The 18889-nt window shown below is 38.9% G+C and overlaps 1 protein-coding gene across 2 annotated transcripts in view; it reads left to right on the top strand.

Annotated features, from left to right (window-relative positions):
• The window catches only part of LOC306885520 (low-density lipoprotein receptor class A domain-containing protein 4-like), a 100667-nt gene that overhangs the window by 62663 nt on the left and 19115 nt on the right, over positions 1 to 18889 (top strand). Inside the window, exon 1 of one of the 2 annotated variants that reach the window (XM_079442095.1) lies at positions 12454 to 12854. The exons of the other annotated variant lie outside the window; for it this stretch is intronic. Coding sequence (XP_079298221.1) covers positions 12737 to 12854 — 118 coding nt within the window. The 5' untranslated portion in view covers positions 12454 to 12736. Of the gene's footprint in view, positions 1 to 12453; positions 12855 to 18889 lie in introns of those variants that run through there. 2 annotated transcript variants of the gene reach the window in all.

Here is an 18889-nt window from a genome sequence, read left to right as displayed (position 1 = left end):
TAACAATTATTCCAAACCTTTGAAATGTAGTGTAGGTGTCATATGACAAGTTTCCACCAGCAAATAAAAACAGACAGACAGTCAGTGAGTGCATACAATCCACAAAAATGTGTGTAAATGCTAATTATTGACTGATGGCGGACTTGGGACAGAGATAAATGTGTGTGTGTCTGTGTGAGAGAGGGTGAAAGGTGATGATGGCTGCTGAGGTGGAAAATCTACAGTGACTCAATTTGTCCGGGTGCTTTTCCTGCTTACATGACCTTCCCACAGAAATATCTGTGTGATATTGACATACTCGTTACACTTTGCCAGTTTATCTGTGGTTGGATTCCAGTGGTGATGTGTGTTTGGGGTCAGAGGTCACTGTCACAGGGCTTTAGAGAGTGGCTACGTTCCAATTCATCGTACACTGGAAATATCAATGTATGTCACAATACTGAAAGATCTGTTGCTACTTCCATTACATCGCAACTTTGAGGCTGGCAAAGTTAGTGTTAACTAATGTCATTTAACTAATGTCACAATTGTATAACTTATAATATGCTTTGGCATAGTTAGCACACTCAAAAGTATGTACATTCCCATAAGAAGAAAGTATTATACCTGTAGTTCAGCATGTAGTCAAAACAGGTGAATAAGATGCCGCTGGTGTCTGGAGACAGTTTGATCTTGTCTCTGGCTTCACTTCTGAACACATTTATTATCATACCTGATTTCTGTTTAATAGCAATTAATGAAGGATCTGTTAGGATTTATAGAGTTTCTAAAATATTTCATTGTTCATATGGTTATATTTAGGCCATTTACTAAATAGTTGCCAAGCAATGGGCCTCATTCATGAAACTTGTGTAAATATATGAGTAAATTCTGAGTAATTCCCGGATTCCCGGATTCACAAACACTTCATAAATGTCCAATTTGATAGTTAAAGGTGTGTTAATGAATTCCAATCAGTTGTAAATAGGGCGTTCATGCACACTCATTCACAATTAATATAATCCCTGCCTATGAATTTCAACTATGCAAATTGCATGTCCAGGAACGCAGTGGAATATTCTGGTCTACTTTCTCAGGTTTGGCTCCAGTATATTGCATAAATGCAAAAAAACAAATAAAATAAAAAAGACTAATAGGCCATATGCCTAACAATAAATATTCAATAATGTGTGTCCACCAAAGAGTTTTTAGCTAGCTGAAAAAATGTCAGGCACTCTTCTTAAAACGACCAGCTGGAGACGCTTTAGTTGCTATGATTTGGAATATCCATGGCGGCAACGTATTACTAGTATATCATTTTTAAGAATTTTCGTAAATATAAAAAAGCAGTAACCAGTAATATTGACTTCTCCTTTGTTATAGGCAGTCGTTTTACAAGTAGGATGGTTGGTTGCTATTTGTCCCACCCGCCCTCTATTTACGGCTGGGTAAATAGTGACATTGACAAACGCTGTGTTTTACAGTTTTCAACTCAGCTGCAAAAAAATCAAAAAAGTTTCAAAAAGAGGGCAAGGGCAGATAAACTTGTAATTATTATGGCAGTGCATCAAAATTCAGTATCATCAGTTTGCCAGAAAGAACACAGAATGTTTTACGCACCATTTACTACACGTGGTAGGGTGCAGGTGTTCATTTCTTTCGTACCAGCTAACATTTTGAAAATACAAACATTTTCATGAATTCGAAAGTTTACACCAGAATGGCTTTATGAAATCCACCCAGTGTTTTTTTTAAAATCCCCTTTCTCAAATCAGGCTGTTCTGAGATTCCTGTCAGAAAGATGTAGTTCTGCACAGACTGCTCCCACGAGAGTTGATTGACAAGACCGTCTTACCTTAGACCCGCCCTGAGTGAGCTGAGAGCTGTCTGCCATTGTGTCGAGGTGCAGGGGAAGACAAGATGTCTCCGATTAAGCGATTGAAGTGTTTAGTTGTTGGATGTAATCATGAATATAGCAGTCATCATTTACTCCCGACATCTGAGCCGCTGAAGACGCTGAGGATTAACGTTACTTTCGCTTTGAAGGGAATGCACCGATCCCTGATCTACATAAATGCGTCTATGTTCGCCCGAATCATTCGTGATTCAGCTTCATCTACAGAAGTGAGTATATGTGTTTTTATGAATCTTTGCAAATCACCTTTCCTAATAATATGCTAGTTAGCCAGTTTCGCAGCTGAAATTTAGTATGCTCCATAGATATATATACCTAGATTCCTCATTATGGACTGTTTCTATGGGTCGCGATACGTAAGCCATCCACCATTTTTGGAACGGTCTGCGAATCTTTGAGTGCATTGACTGTGTGCGTCTACAACAGCAAGTTATATGCTTGTATATCTTTGAATATTCATTGATTATTATGGTGAATGCGAGATGGCTGACACGTCAACGTATCTGGAGCAGTCGAATAGGGAATCTACACATATCTATGGTCTGCTCGTCACTCCACAGAAGAGAGGGGCGGAGTCAGCAGAGCTCACTAGGATTTAAAGAAACATGGACTAGAACAGCTTGCTGAAAACAGAGCTGGTTTTGACAGGGTAAAGAAGGTGTTTTTACACTACCATTGAGAAATTTGAACCAAAATATGCTATAGACTTTTCATTAAGACCCTAAAGAATCATATCAACTTGGGCATCTGATGACCCCTTTAAAAAAGTGCACTTCATAATAATGCCAAATTAAAAGTTTTACTTTAAAAAGTTTTACATTTTAAATCATGTTTTAATAGTCTTTTGTTGTGCTTTATTTGAAGATGTATTTATTTTGATTTGTTGACTAAAATACTAAAGCGCATGTGAAGTACTTTATACATTTAAACTGTATTGTGTTATTTAATATTACATTTAAAGTAAATATATTTTAAATTGCTTACAAATGTATAATTACATTTATACATAATTGAATTTGAGCCACTGATGTCACATGGACTGTTTTACTGACATCCTTACTACGTTTCTGGGAATTTTCATTTTGGGGTGAACTAACCCTTTATGTATATTATTTTAAAATAGCATTATTTCTGTAATAAGTACTCATTTTAAGTGTAATTTTTCACAAGGGTAATATAGAGTTAGACCTGTTTTAACACACATCAACTCCCATTAACAATCTGCTGTCATTAGTTGAACTGCTGAAATGTGGCGCTCATGTCGTAGGATGACATGAAAAAACAACACAGTGACCAAAGACATCCATCTACTGCATTTGTAAGTGGACTAACAATTGAAAACTAGCGCAGATGGAACACAAGAATGTGCGCTGTGTGAGCTGAGGAGAGCATCTGTGGCCAATTTTCCATTATGTATCATCAGTCTTTACTGTATTATCCTATAGGGAACTTTGGGAGGTGGAAATATCCTGACTGACGGTGTGGTGCACGGACACACAAAAAGAATCAAAGCATCAGGTCTGTCTGTGAGATGTAATTGGAGTGAACTGAAAAGCACTGTCACTGTGCTCTGTCTGTCTGCTGCGTGCAAACAAACACTCATATCCTGACCCATGCAGCCTGCGGAGAGCAAGAGGATTTGTGTGCTTTAGAAAGAATAATCCCAAAATATAAGACAATATGAGACACACAGGGAAGCTAAAACCGCATTATCAAATCAAATCATCGTCAGTATGGAGAGGTTCAGAAAAATATTGCAAGTTGATGTTTCATGTCGCTGGCGTTCAAGATGTCTGCCTGTTATTTGTCAGTCCGGTGGAGTCGGCCCTTAAATATTTTTCTGCTCCCTCCCTCTGGCAGTTGTGCGCAGAGTGTGTTCATGTGTTTGGGGAAGGAAGTGAGAGTGTCGATGGTGAAGTTCACACTACCTCCCTCTCTCTCTCTCTCTCTCTGCAGCAAACCCCAAAACAGTCAGAGACACCGCATCAGCAACAGGAGGGACGGCAGACTGCAGATACTTGTTTTTAAAGCTAGAGTCTGCCTCGAAACGTCTGCTTTTAGGTTTAGCATGTGACTGTTTGGAAGTTATCTAATCTCACATGGGACGAATGAAAGTTTATAAAGAGCGAATGGAACGTCATCGTCATCGGTTCGCTGTTGTTTCTGAGATGAAGGAAGAGAGAGAGTGTATTTTCTGTGCGAGAAATGAGAACGTTCCTGCAGCTGTCAGCTGATCTTTGGGTGTGGTCTGTCGTCCACAAATCACACATCTCCTATCAGCACTTATTCGCATGAGATCAATCTTCTAAATGATGTTTGAGTTACTCTTTATAACTGATTTCTTATAGTGATTCAGACCGGATTTGCATCTCTGTATCTGCTGCTAAGGTGGAAGTGTCATATGATCTGAATCCATGCATTTATATGTGATTAACTGTATAATTGACTCGCTTTCTACCCAAAGATGCACAAAGATTGTTTATTAGTATTTTCTCTGAAATATTACAACCAGTTTAAATAAAAAACTGTATTTACATCTATGCATCCATGGAAAAAGAAAGACACAGCTCATAATGTGCTGCATAAAAAGTCTCCATATGGTTCATTCTGTTCTCTCTTCTTCTGTCTCACTCTTTAGCGCAGAAGAAATGACAGTCAAGGAGATGTGTCCTGATCTGAGGTCACAATCGTGTAGCAGAAGCTCTAAAAGTTGCTAAAAGCCAGGCAAGACAGTCAGTAAGGACAAACCTGGGCGTATGTTTCCCCCGGTGGGTTGCGAGTGGCTTTTTTACAAGTGGTTTTACTTACCATGAGAGTATCCTGTGAGGAGCGAGAAAAAGTGGGCGAAAGCTGCAGATGTTTAGACTGGACTCTCTATGAAAAGTCTGTAAAAACAGGGCCCAGTGTACTGTGTTAATATGAAGGAATTTGCTGTATTGATTTTTCACAGGTGTTTTACCATATTTTGCAGTATGCATTATATTGTGTTGTGTTGTAGGGCTGAAGGAGAGGTCTGTAAACTTAACGGTTAATGCCCTGGCAGAAAATTACTTAAAAAAAAAAAAAGTGACAGTAGTTTGAGAAATGTTTTATGTATAGCCTTCATGTCTGTATGTGACTCAAAAGTTCAGGCCTGTGGTTTCCCCCCCGTTTTTCCCCCTCTGCTCTTGTAGGAAGTTGTGTAATATTTTGTCTCGTTCAGAGTGTTTGGGTTTTTCTCTGGGATGGGCAAAGGAAAACATGCACATGCAAAAAATACACCATCCAAAGTTGAACTGAGAATACCTTTTTAAATGTAATGGTTTAAATTTAATTTTAAGTAGAATCAAAATGGAAAGCAATTCCAATTCTAAATTTTAAATATAGCTGCAAGCAGCAATGACAGGGCCAAGCACCCCAGCGGCAAAATGAGGAGCTAATCATAGCATGGCGCATCTGACCAACTGCAGAAATTAGTAATTGAAGCCATTTAGGATTATTTTAGTCAAAATGTCTGAAAAATCATAAATAAACCTCTAGTAACATGATTTATTGGCTTATCATGTTTGACCAACAGGTGACACCGTTATCAAATCGATGTGGAGTGTTATGTTTGAGGTGACAATGACACACACAAAGATTGGTGTCAATATGCCAAAGCATTGCAGAGATATGGCTTCAAGTGTCATTTTGGCATCATGCCTCAAATATGTTGTTGTGGTATGGGAAAACCGTTTTGTTTATCAACACAAAATCCAAAATCCAAACTTTTTGTCAGCATGGTCTGAAGATGATATGATTCGATTTTGGTGAAAATCGGACCAACGATTCAAAAACGTTTTTTCAAAAAAGTAGGTTTTTAAAGAAAATCTGACTATGTAGTCAGTTTGGCTGACTACGGCAACATTGGCATCACTGTTCTCAGCATGACCCAAGGAATCTATTAATGCCAGTCTCATTAAAATAGGCAATATTCACAGAAAGCTATTAGCATTTAGCTATTGGCACTGTCTCAACGTTTTGAATACTTTCAGGTCATGGTCTCAATAGTACATACCAACTTTCGCAATGGTACACCAATGCATTCGTAAAATATAGCATTTTATATCATAATACTCTATTGTAGCCCATGGCAATTTCATGTTTTGTTCAATTATAGCACCACCAAGAGGCACAATCCACCAAATTTTTACATGTCCTTAGAGTGTGCCCATACATATGTGTGTCAAATTTGGTGAAAATATCTAATTTTGTTTTGTAGTTATAGACATATTTGTATATGAGTAGATGAAAAATGACTGACTGTTGAGTTTGTTTGCATTTTTGTGCCACTTACTATAAATATTTTGGCAATTGGGCATTAGTGTTTGGCCGGCATGCTGTGGTTCCGAATTTCCTACGGTGGTTTCGTGTCGATCGGAGTAACGGTTTCTAAGATATTGGCAAATGTTTTTTAAGCGCTAAAATGCAACTTAATGCAACTTAAAACAAACGATAAGGCAAAACCTGGCAAGTCTGGTATCGCTAGACTCGGCAAGGATTCAGGATAGGGCTGGGCGATATTGCCTGAAAAAAAATCCCTGATTTTTTCACAAAAAATCTGATTTACGATTTAAATCGTAACCCCCCCCCCCCCCCACTTAAAATCAATCTGCAGATGACAAAGAAATTGTTCAAAACAAGTTATAACTTTACAGAGTGTCTATTTACACTAAGTGCAAATAGCCCGCCTTGTTGGCAAAGGCTATTTAAACTAACTCCGCCCACCAATGTGCGATTGAGTTAGTCAACAGAAAGACCCCCATATAGCATCAATTTCAATGGTGTAGATCAGGGTTCCTCAAATCTTTCCCTGGAGGTCCAATCTGCTGCAGAGTTTAGCCCCAACCCTGATCAAACTCACCTACCTGTGATTTTCTAATGATCTTGAAGACTCTGATTAGCATGCTCAGGTGTGTTTTATTAGGGTTAGAGCTAAACTCTGCAGGAATGGTCCAGATTTGAGGATCCCCGCTGTAGATGGTAAGGCGTGGGCCTATGCTTTTTGACGCGATCGACCCGAGTTCGAGCCCGCTGTCACGGTATGCCTTCCCCAAGGAGACAGGCGGACGAGGTATGCAAAACAAAAAATCCAACTTTATTAAATGAAACAGAAGAGAACTCCAGGTAGCTGCATAAATGTAACTTCAAGACGAGACAAGGACAAAGACTAAACTGAATGCTTATAAAGGAACTAGAACAAAGGAGCAAACCAGATAATTAATAAAACACAGGGCTCTGGAGGCTGGAGCAGGGCCAGGACAGGGAGGAGACCAGGGAAGCCTCCTGGGCGGATCAGGGGCCTTGGGAGGCCATGGCGGGATAGGATACTCGGGAGGCCATGGCGGGACTGGAGACTCGGGAGGCCATGGAGGATCAGGAGACACGGGAGGCCATGGCGGATCCGGGGACTCGGGAGGCCATGGAGGATCAGGAGACACGGGAGGCCATGGAGGATCAGGAGACACGGGAGGCCATGGCGGATCCGGGGACTCGGGAGGCCATGGAGGATCAGGAGACACGGGAGGCCATGGAGGATCAGGAGACACGGGAGGCCATGGCGGATCAGGGAACTCGGGAGGCCATGGAGGATCAGGAGACACGGGAGGCCATGGCGGATCAGGGGACTCGGGAGGCCATGGAGGATCAGGAGACACGGGAGGCCATGGCGGATCCGGGGACACGGGAGGCCATGGCGGATCAGGAGACACGGGAGGCCATGGCGGATCCGGGGACACGGGAGGCCATGGCGGATCAGGAGACACGGGAGGCCATGGCGGATCCGGAGACACGGGAGGCCATGGTGGATCAGGAGACACGGGAGGCCATGGCGGATCCGGGGACACGGGAGGCCCTGGAGGGACTATTTTTTGGGTTGGCCGAGATAGCACAGGGAGCTCTGTGGCATTTGCCTTCGGCCCGGCCACGCAGGCCAGGGGTATATAGCCCTATATACTTCCAAGATTGTGGAAGTAAACTGGGTTGTGAATGCAATTTCAGGTTGTCAGTGCATTGTTTACCAGCTAGCGCCACTCATATTGTCCTCATAACATGTAAAAAGTCTTGTTTCTCTTTTTATTCCTACCACTCTTGCATTAAAGACTCCCCAGAGCTATAGTTTAGGTTTGGTCTGTAACGTCTGTAAATGAATAAAATGAGGTTCTGTGGAGCTCTAAGTGGAAACAGAGCTCAGTAACACAAGTCCAAGTTCAAGAGCAGCTACTCAAACAGAAGTTGTGGAAAGTGTGTTAAAGGTAAAAGTGTGTGTGTGTGTGTGTGTGTGAGAGAGAGGTTCAGTCTAGAGCGAGAAGTCAATAGTCTGAGTCTGTAAGTCTGGTTAATGAATACCGCCCCCTCAGGGTGATCCCTTCATGTAAACACTTCATCACAGCGGCAGTGAGAGACTGCATATCTCCCAGGGGCACGGCTGCTCGCTGCCCATGACTTTACAGCCTATCAATATCTCCCATCCTCAGGTAAAACACACGCACACACACACACACACAAACAAACTTGGCAGGCTTGATGCAAAGTAGAACCTGCGTTTGTATTGGTTTGTTCCCATCTGATTTATTCCTGTGTGTCTGGCCTTTCATCCTTTCTACTCTTTAGTAGCTCATTTTGGGGTATTACCATAGCTGATAGTCTAGTTAGTTTAGAGAGAGAGGACTAATGAGGATTACATTAGTCAGTGCTGACTACAGCTACTCTAATCACTCCTAATCAATACTGTTGCCTATTCATGTGTAGTACTTCACTCGGTGTGTGTGTGTGCATGTTTATGTGGTTTATGAGGACACAAATTTGTATAATGACATGGGTATGACAGAGGTATTACAATATGAAGGTGGTTTATGAGGACACTGTCTATGTCCCTGTAATTCAAAAGGCTTAAAAAACATACTAAATGGGGTTTTTTTAAATCTAAAAATGCACAAAGTCTCCTGTGAGGGCTAAGTTTAGGTGTAGGGTTGGTGTAGGGCAATAGCACACACAGTTTGTTCAGTATAAAAACCATTACGCCTATGGAGAGTCCCCATAAACCACACAAACCAACGTGTGTGTGTGTGTTTGTGTGTGTGTTTAGTTATAGTTTGGGTACAAAGTTGGTACAAGCCGTTTCATTTTTTTTTTAATTTCTAAAAATGCTTAAATTCTAAAATAAAATAAATAAATAATGAATGAATGAATGAATGAACGAACGAGTACCCAGGTAAAACTATGCATGCTCGTTTCACTATTCTTGTTGCCAGATTTTTGAAAATGGCCTCACAAACACAGTAAAACATCAACTTGTGATTTACTGTCTTTATCAATTAACATTTTTACTTAAAATCTAATAATAATAATAAATAATTTCTATTAAAATATTAGATAGAATGAATCAATGCATGCAATTTTACTGTAAAATATTGTACTAATAATATTGTCAATGTCAGAATTGACATATATCACAGTAAAATACATTTATTTCTTTATTTTAATTTTTTTTTGGAAAAGTACGAGTCATCTTATCATTTTTGGTGACAATTTTGATTATAATCTATCTACATAGTTTTATTAGTTATGGTAATATTTAGAGTTTAGTTAGAGAACAGATTATTAGTTATTGTTATAGATTTGTGATGTGGATGTGAAGTGTTTTCTTTTATGTTATTAACCTGAAGTTTATTTTACTATTGTTTATTGTACTGTTTAATTTACAGTAAGAAATCAGCAGCTGCGGTTGCCAGAAAATCACTGTAAAAAATACTGAGACAATGGTATTACAGGATGGCATATTGGCCTATATTTGATACATTTTATAATAAAGGGGTAGTAATTATGTTTGTACGTATATCATTATTTTATAATGATATAATACTAAGACCAAGGTATTTGAAATACAATAAATAAATAAATTTGAAAGCATTTTTATAGTAAAATTTCATATATAATGTGATGTTAAACCATTTACAGTTTAAGGTAACTTACAGTTAACCGATCAACACATTTTACTGTAGCATTTTTACAATGTTGTTTTTAACAGCGCATGTTATCCAGTCAAATATACAGTTATAAACTGTATACAGCACTAAAATTACATCCTATAATGCCTGAAAAATTATTCCTAATAACTAATAATGTTTTTAGTTTTTACTGTAAATTGAACATGTGTTTATCCCTTGAGTTACATAATTAGAATCAGTTTATTTCAAAAATGTCAATGAAATGTTCTCTCTAGTGTTCAAGTGTGTGTGTTTGTAGAAGTGATCCTGCTTCAGTTTGTCTTATTCCTAACAACATTGTCCAGATACATAGTGTAATATATCAGTCTGAAGTTCCTGTCTGCTTCCATGAATATACAGCACGTTTACTTGTTTGGCTAGACATCAGACATGGTGCAGCGCTTGGTCTCACTGTGATGTTGATCTCTGCTGATGTGATGGCTGACGGCAGTGTAATTTAGACTTCAACCTGAGCAATCACAGGTGCTGTGACGGACCCAGACGGATGTGTCTGCGTCTCAGCTGTAAGAAGCTTGGCCTCCAGCAACAGACTCTATGAGTCATCCCTAAAGACACTGACAGGCATTGAAAGGAGTCGTCTGAGGCGTGAGTTGATATTGTAAGAAAGCTTAATTAGTATTAGGTAACTGAAGTCTGTACCATGTGATTTAATGTAAATGATTGCAGTTTTCCTTTCATTTTCCTTGAAGTTACTGTCATGTGTTGTGTTTGCTTAAGGCATCACTATTGCTCATACTTAGGTGTTTGCACATTTATAAACTTTTGACATGCAATCATTTGCGCAAATCATCAGACTTATTTTTCTCTGGCAAACAAGTCATGCAAAATAGTATGAAGTGTAAGTTTTTAGATTTTATAGTTATGTCACCGAGTAACATTTTTTTAAGTTCAGAGGTTGTCATAAACTCTTCTTATCTGTCTGACCTTACTGTGACCACTGCATTGCTCCATGTTCAAAGCAATGCAGTGGTGCCATGAGCTCAGAGGCCGCCAGAGGATGCTAAGGCAAAACCTGCATCTCTTTCAGTTTCAGACATAACAAGGCCAATTTTAGCTCTCCAGTCTGACAAACAGTTCTTAAAAACGACAAAAGTTAAATGGCGTAAACGTTTCATCTTTGTAAACATGACTGAATTAGGCCTCATGTCCTTTGTTTCTGAGACATAAACATTTCTTTGTTTTGTCTGTTCACACAGATAGTGTGTGTTTCTTTATTCAATTTAGAGTTAGAACATTGGCCAGTTGTGTTAGGGTGTCACAAAAACACGTCTGGGTCACATTTGACATCAAAGTAAAAAATATTATTTTTTATGTATTGCTCATTATTTTTCTTAGTAGTGATTATTATTTACTATAATATATTTGTAAAAAATTCTAATCAGTATAGAGGCAGTGAAAGAAATACTATGATGATATATAAATACCAGCGTTGTTATTGTTAACTAAAACGATTAGAAATCAGTTTCATTATTTGTAATAAAGCTGAATAAATAAAATAAAATATTATAAAAACCTGAAGCTTTAATCAAATTTAGAAATGTTGCTGTGGCAACTAACTGAAATAAAATACATTAAAGTTGAAGTACTAAAATGAAGTACTTTACTTTTAGTACTAAAAGTTACTAAAATGAAAAAATAAAAGGTAAAATATTAAAATAAAAGCTAATTAAAAATATGAATACATACTATAATAGTATATAAATAATACTAGAATAACACTGATAAACAGTTTAATTTAAATAATATTAAATAAAACAATATTATTAATAACAATTATGAAATTAGAATTTGAGTCAAGTGTCAAATGCTTAAATTGTCATGAATATAATGTCACTTTTTTTATTTTTTTATAAGGAAATTCTTGATTTTAGAATTAAATATGTGCTTGGCCCAAAAATATAACACATTTAAAATATTAAAGCATATGGCACTCATTTTAAACTTAAGATTTTCAAGCTAAATATACATTTTTCAGAATTAAGTTTTCAGTCATATTCCGCTTGTCAAACATTACTACAATTGTAGTTTTTCTGGAAGAGAAGTGCTGCATCCAAAAAGTGATTGGTTGTCATAAAAGCTCTATAATCATATTTGCAGATGACACTTGGTGTGATATTTTGTAATGCAATGCCATTAAATTCACAAATTAAGTGCGGCTTAAGTGTCCAAATACTTTTGGGGGGTGCACTGCGTTTCACAAACTCAGTTTACTTCACTTTGCCCACTCAGCCGGACATTCCCCACACCAAACCGCCCCGGATATATTTATAGACCGCAGACAGTTTGGGAAAGAAGGGGGGTGTCTGACACATCTGCTGAATATCTGCTAGACTGTGGGGTCAGCCCAAGGTTAAAGCCTCTTCAATGCCTGCCTTGATTGGTCGTGGCTGGCACTAATGAGTGTGTGTGTGTAATTCTAACTGCCTCTAACACACACACACAGTCCCATTGAGGGTAGGGCAACCTCTCTCTCTCTCTCTCTCTCCACCGCCATTGTCAGCGCCAGTCTCCCCTCCCACCGCTCCTGTCTGTCTGTCTGGAGCTGCTCCTCTCTCGGAGGAGGAGGAGGAGGGAGGCGCAGGAGGAGGTGGGCTGTGAGCCTGAGACCGTCACAGAAAGCCATTCTTCTGAATGAAAGCGAGAGGGAAAGATCGTCAAGATGCGGGGAACGTATTTACCGTAGTCTAGCAGCAGAAAATGCGTAGAAGAGTCGCGAGAATGGCATGAGACTCTGCTGTGGAAGTGTTCCTCAGTTCATGTGAGGGCCGCGGCCGGCGGCTCTCTTCCCCCCCGTCCCGTCATTCCCCGAGCCCCCATGCGAAACATCACGGTCCAGGACAGCAGCTCCAGCAACAACAACAACAACAACGCCAACTCCAATGACACATGCTCCTGCAACTGTACCCTATCCCAGCCACAGGGAATGGATATATGTAAGTAGGGCGGGTTTTTCTCAGCCGTTCTTGAATGCGGAGGGAATGGAACGCTTCTCACAAAACTGTTACATTTGGTCCGTTTTCGAACGCGGAGCGAGTAAAAATAGAATGTTTTAACCTGTGATGTTCACCGCACGCGACTCAGCCTGGTGGCAACATAACAGTTTGAGATTCAATCATTTAATTCGGTCCGCATTCGAAAATGTGTCAAATGTAACTGTAGCACTTCCGAATCCGTTATTATGGCACCAAGCGGTGCGAATATGTCAAACGCGAACGCATTAAAGATTCATCTGAATGTGAATGTCATTCTCAGGTCGAAATATTGCAGTATTTGACCGTTATTTGTCATTATCTCACTTGCACACCCATTGAATTTGGTTGTGGCGTATTAAACTATTCGTTCAGCGCCCCCAAAATAAGACGTGTTTGCCAGAAACGACTTTTTGATAAGTCTCTGATGTATTTTAAACCGTTTGACCAATTAAATATGATAATACAAATGAGTGTCGCTGATGACTCGGGCGTCTGGGAGTGTTTGGCTCTGGAACACAACTCAATGCATCAGTTGAATATTGCTGGTGTTGCTGTGGGGGCTGCGCACAATATGGCAAGCCGAATTAACATTCATTCCTTAAAACTAACTAGTGTCTGTATACTTTTTTTTTCTTAATTACTAGTAGGTGATACAATAGTGATTAGTATTCTTTCAATCTAGGACCAGTAATTATTTATTAGCTACTAGCACTCATTTAGGAGACACTAGTATTTAAAGAAGCTTGTTGCGTTTTGTAATTCATTATGTACAGTTGGTTTTTTACTTGTCATTTGTATTTTGATTGGTCAGAATAGCTGCTTTACAATTCAGTTGAAATTGTATTTTTTCTTATATTATTAAGTGTAGTTCATTTGGCTTACACACTGGTCTGTAATACATAGGCACTAATATCTTATTTAATTCACACCAGGATAACTGGTATAGATACTAGTAACTATTTTAACAGATACTTAGCATTGTTGGAATAAGTAATGAATAGTTACTACTAAAAGTAGTCACTTGATAATAATGTAAAAATATTTTAAGTACAAATGTTACACCAGCTTGCCATAGTGCACACATTCTTTAACTCTATTCCTTCTGCATGGTTCCCAGACAAACACACCTCTCGTTGTCCAGAAGCGCTTATTCTCACCATTAATGTAACATTCAATCGCATTTTTCTTTGGCATTTATGCTAAACATGAGACTTGCATGTAGTTAATGTGATATTACTTTGTGGATGTGGTTGCTATAGTGTCTTGTTGTTGTAACTATAACATGAAAGCTTCAGGGTAAAGTGTGTAGATCTCAAAGACGTGTGTACGTCCGCTGGTGTTATTCCTGGGAATTGGTTCACTGCAGTCTGGAGCGGGCAGCCAGTCAGTCAACCCTTCCCCCACTTCTTACTCAAGTCCGGCTGAGACTCTGGGCTGTCTGAATCCACAGAGGACAAAAGGGCCTGTCATAATCAGTACTTGCACTGGCTATTTCTGCCGCAAATGGGATGAATTATTAAAAGTAAACCTTCATATAAAAGAATCGTCCCTCTTCTCAAAGCCCCCTGGTAGACGGCACTGATGTCTTGACCCAGAAACTTTTCATTTGCTCATGAACTTGAATTGATTTCTCTTCTGTAAGATGTATGATGCCTATGCAGTGTCCTTCGGCTAGTGAGGACTGCATAAGAAAGAATCAGAGAAAAATGGGAAAAGATTTGTGTGTTTTGAAAAAAATAGAGATATTAGATGAGTGAATCTCATGAAAACAATTGACTTTTCACCCTGAAAAAAAGTGAAATTATATTTTGAACAAAGAATTTAAAGCGCCATTAAGAATTTTGCATTGTTTATCGGCCATTTGAAATTTGACGTTATTTTTATGACAATCCCCCATAAATTTGCATAACTGCAAAACTGTTTTACTTTAGATTAATATATTTTTTATAAAAACATTAATGTACATTTATAACGTAATACTTTTTGTGCTATTTCTTTGGCATTAAATTACAGAAAACTAGGACGCTGCTGTGTGAGTGTTTCTGAGGGAATTAGTGCATATTTGACTTCTATTTCTCTATATTATTCTATTTTTTTTTCCTCTTTTGCAAAGTCAAAAAAACACTGTCATGGATCCTTTGCTATACTGAAGCAAATGTGAACACAAAAATTACATCATTTTCTTTTCTTTTTTTTTCTTTTTTCCGTTTACTACTATCGAAATTTACCCAACTATGACGACATCTGCTTCTGAGAACTCTGGAACTGTGCAAAACTGGAAAATTCTCAACACTGTAATACAATAAAAAAAAAATCTACATGTTTCTTATTTGCATGAAAATGTCACAATGCAAACAAATTGAATGGTCCTAAAATCTACTTTATTTTCTTTAAACAAAATATAATTTCTTATTTCATACTCATTCTTGACAGTTTTCAATACATTCACTTTTTTTATTTATTTTTGTTATTTGTTAGGATAAATTTTTCCTACCCATGCTTGATGGGTGGTCTTGGCACAAATTGTGTTCCTTGTTCCTGAATGATAAAGCATACCAACCCTATACTGGATATATATGCGTGTGTGTGTGTGTGTGTGTGTGTGTGTGTGTGCATGTGTTGGCACATGAGTGTGAGAGTGCATTTGTGGATTTCCTTGTCTGTGCTTTGGTGTTTGGGACGGGCCGTGCAGACAGTGGAATGCCTGGTGACTTCTACTGCAGTGCTGGCTGCATTCATGGCTGGAAAACCGGGGGAGGCAGTGACACAGCAGACATACACCAAATCCTTTCAGGGCTCAGCATTCAAAACTTGCCTGTGTAATCAGTGGCGTATTGGCTGTAGCATTCAGCATTCGTGCATTTTCATGCATGTGTATGTTATTGGATTCTAGGAGTTTCCTTCGCTCTCGTCTTTTCCAGGTCTGGCCTCGTATTAGCCATTGTTCTGTCTGCAGTTTTAGGCACAGTCTGCATCTGAGGTTTTGCGAGCGAAAGGCTGCTTATCTCCTCTGACAAAGGCCTTACACCATACGGCTATTTCAAGTGAAAACAGAACCTGGCTATTAATAGTGCGCCGTGCGGAACGGCACTGTTGCATAGCTAGTCGTGCTGCACGGCAAAAAAAAAATGCACGATCATTGCGTCTTTCTTTCTAGCTCACAATTGGCTGCACACACAGGGTTAGTGTAGTCAATTTCCAGTGGGGCAGCGGCCAAAGTCAAGCACCAGTATGGAGAAACAGGATATTGGACTGGCATTCGTCTCACTAGTGCGGCGCAACTCGTATGTAACGAATACGCAAGGGACATAAACACCATCCTCGTCAATATCTGATCTCTGCATCAATTTGGCACCTTTTTTATTTTCCACTGGCGGGCCGAAGCTTGGCTCGGGCTGGAGGGTGAGGCCTGAGACGGGACACAAGAGTCGAGTGTTTATTGTCAGAGGCCAGAGGTTCTGTCTGTGTTGTTAACTATTTATTACAGATGCTGCCTTTAGAAATATGGTAGTAAAAGTTGAGCATGGGAGGCTGTTGTGTTTTATGCTTAGCATAACATGTTTTAAAATGTCATTAAAGGTGATACAGTCAGCTTAGGTTAGTAAGATTATATCTTGGCATTGAAGTTACTTTTAGTGCAAGAATTATGCTAATGGCCTCATTTTTGCATGAATAACCAAATTTGGCCAATAGCACATGTTTTTGTTATAACTGATGTTATGTTGGCTGTTGCATCTGTACTGTTTTTCAGATACACTGAAACAATTTGGTGTACAAACAATTTACTCAGAAATTGCTAGTAAATGTCATAAATAGTTACAAAGAAATGGCAAGCAACATATTGAATTAAACTTGAAATTTTGAAGATAAATTGAAAGTATTTTTAAACATACTCCAGTAATGATAATTTAATTTGCAACTTAAAAAAAAAATTTTTTATATTCTTTTTTTTAAATGATATAAATATAATTTATTACAAAAATGAACAAAATCATGTTTACTACAATCAAAACATTGTAATATAGTGTAGAAAAACGGAATAATTGCTTAGCGCCTTTTAACGTATGTACGAACCAATATGAAATACCAAATTTGTTTAGTATACTTTTAAACTTTATTAATATATTTTTTCTTGCAACCGATAACAGTACATTGGTTGATATTATATATTTTTTATATACAGTTTTTGTTTAACCATCTTTTCGTGAAAGCTCCAATTTATAATTTTATATACTACTTGCAAATTTATTCTTCAAAAAAATATTATATTATCTGTATATTCACCAAATTTTGGCCTATCAATAACATAAAAAAATGGTAATACTCTCCAATACTGGTTTATGATCACCAGTTATCGGTGCAACATTTTAGTTTCATTCATTATTACTCGCAGCTCTTGACTAAGTGAAGTTGCGGAGAATGTGTGGTAGTGATTCACATTGTGTGTGCAAGTGTTTGTGAGCAGAGCAGTTGTGTGAAGTGTGCGAACACATAGGAGAGATCAGTAATTGCCTTGTTAGAGAGGTGTCAGTCAAACGACCCCATGGGCCCTAGCGCTCTATATCCAATATATCATGCACGCTCTGTTCTGCTCTTCCCCTCCAGCGTGGCTCCGGGGTAGACTCAAGGTCACAGCCCTGCCCCAGTAACCCCGGGCAGGGCAATCAAAACTGGACTTTACAGTCCCAGCCCGGTCATAACAGCGCTCCATCCAATAACCTAATGCACCTAATCCACGAGCGGTGTGTGCGCGCGTCTGTGAGCGAGTGTGATGAGGTCACACCGGAGGTCAGCTGTCAACCCCTCCTGCTAATCTTTGTATGGCCTTCTCTCGCTCCGAGGAGGGTGTGTGTGTGTGTGTGTGCTCGGTGTCATGTCAAAAGGGTTTTAAGGCACACAGGGGGTGGGTTGGCCTGCTGAGGGGTAACTAGATTCATCTTTTACAACCGTACTAAAACGAAACGCACTAAAATGCACCATTCCATTTCCGTCAGATCATTAAACCTACCGAAGATCCACTCCACCAAGATAACGACGCTGTGCTAATGAAATGTGTCTCTTGGACTGCAACTGAAAAACGTCTGTCTATGTCACTGGCAGGAAGCTACTTGAAACAGTAGCTTTCCAAACTCAAGCCGCTTATAATTATAAGTAGTTCAAAGAACTACTGACAAGCTACTTTTTACTACAACTACTAACAAAAAAGGTCACTACATGCGGAAAATATTATTCTATTAGAGTACATTTTACAACAAAGTATATTTCGGTGTTTCTACTTCAAAATTTCATGTTTTATTCAATGCATTACTTGCCATTCTTTGTAATTATTTGAGAAAATGTATACTTTTTTTTGGTGTAAATTGAAGCTTTCTTTTCAACAGTGCAACTATATAACTTAATAATGAATAATTTAATCAGAGCCTTATTTTTCAGCTTTTTACATCTAAATTAGGTCACTAACAAATATTAAACTTCATTACATTATTAAGTAAATAAATTGAAAAAACTAAATTGCCCTCTAATTTGTATATCCAAAACATAGGGCTGGGCGATAAATCGATTTTATCGATTAACTCGAATGTGTAGTTTACGTCGATTTGTTTGAATGAAAATCGATCCGCCGACGCTCCCCTCTGAGCTCCAGTAGTTCAGAATGAGCTCAGCCCTCCCCCCGCGCGTTTGCTATATAGGGTCCATCGCTGATGGCTGATAGACATCATGATGTTAAAGGCCTAACGTTACTTCGTTTTTGTACACGAACGCGCAGCCTTTCAAAGTTTACTCCATTTGAAGTTGTACGCGGGCGGGCGGCGCACACGCTCTAGAAAGCTTCAACCATGTTCAGTGTCTGCTCTATTTTTCCCCGTTAAGTCATGACTGATAACAAATATTTTTTAACTCTTTTAAACCAAAGCTAAGCTGTCTCATACCCTCTCACTCACAAGCGCTTGTCAAGCGTCTGTTGTTGCAATCTCAGCTATTTTGATGTCCGTCTC

This window comes from Barbus barbus, assembly GCF_936440315.1.
Source record: "Barbus barbus genome assembly, chromosome: 19".
Taxonomy (NCBI): domain Eukaryota; kingdom Metazoa; phylum Chordata; class Actinopteri; order Cypriniformes; family Cyprinidae; genus Barbus; species Barbus barbus.
The sequence above is the reverse complement of the archived record's forward strand: the minus strand, read 5'-3'. Positions and strand labels throughout refer to the sequence as shown.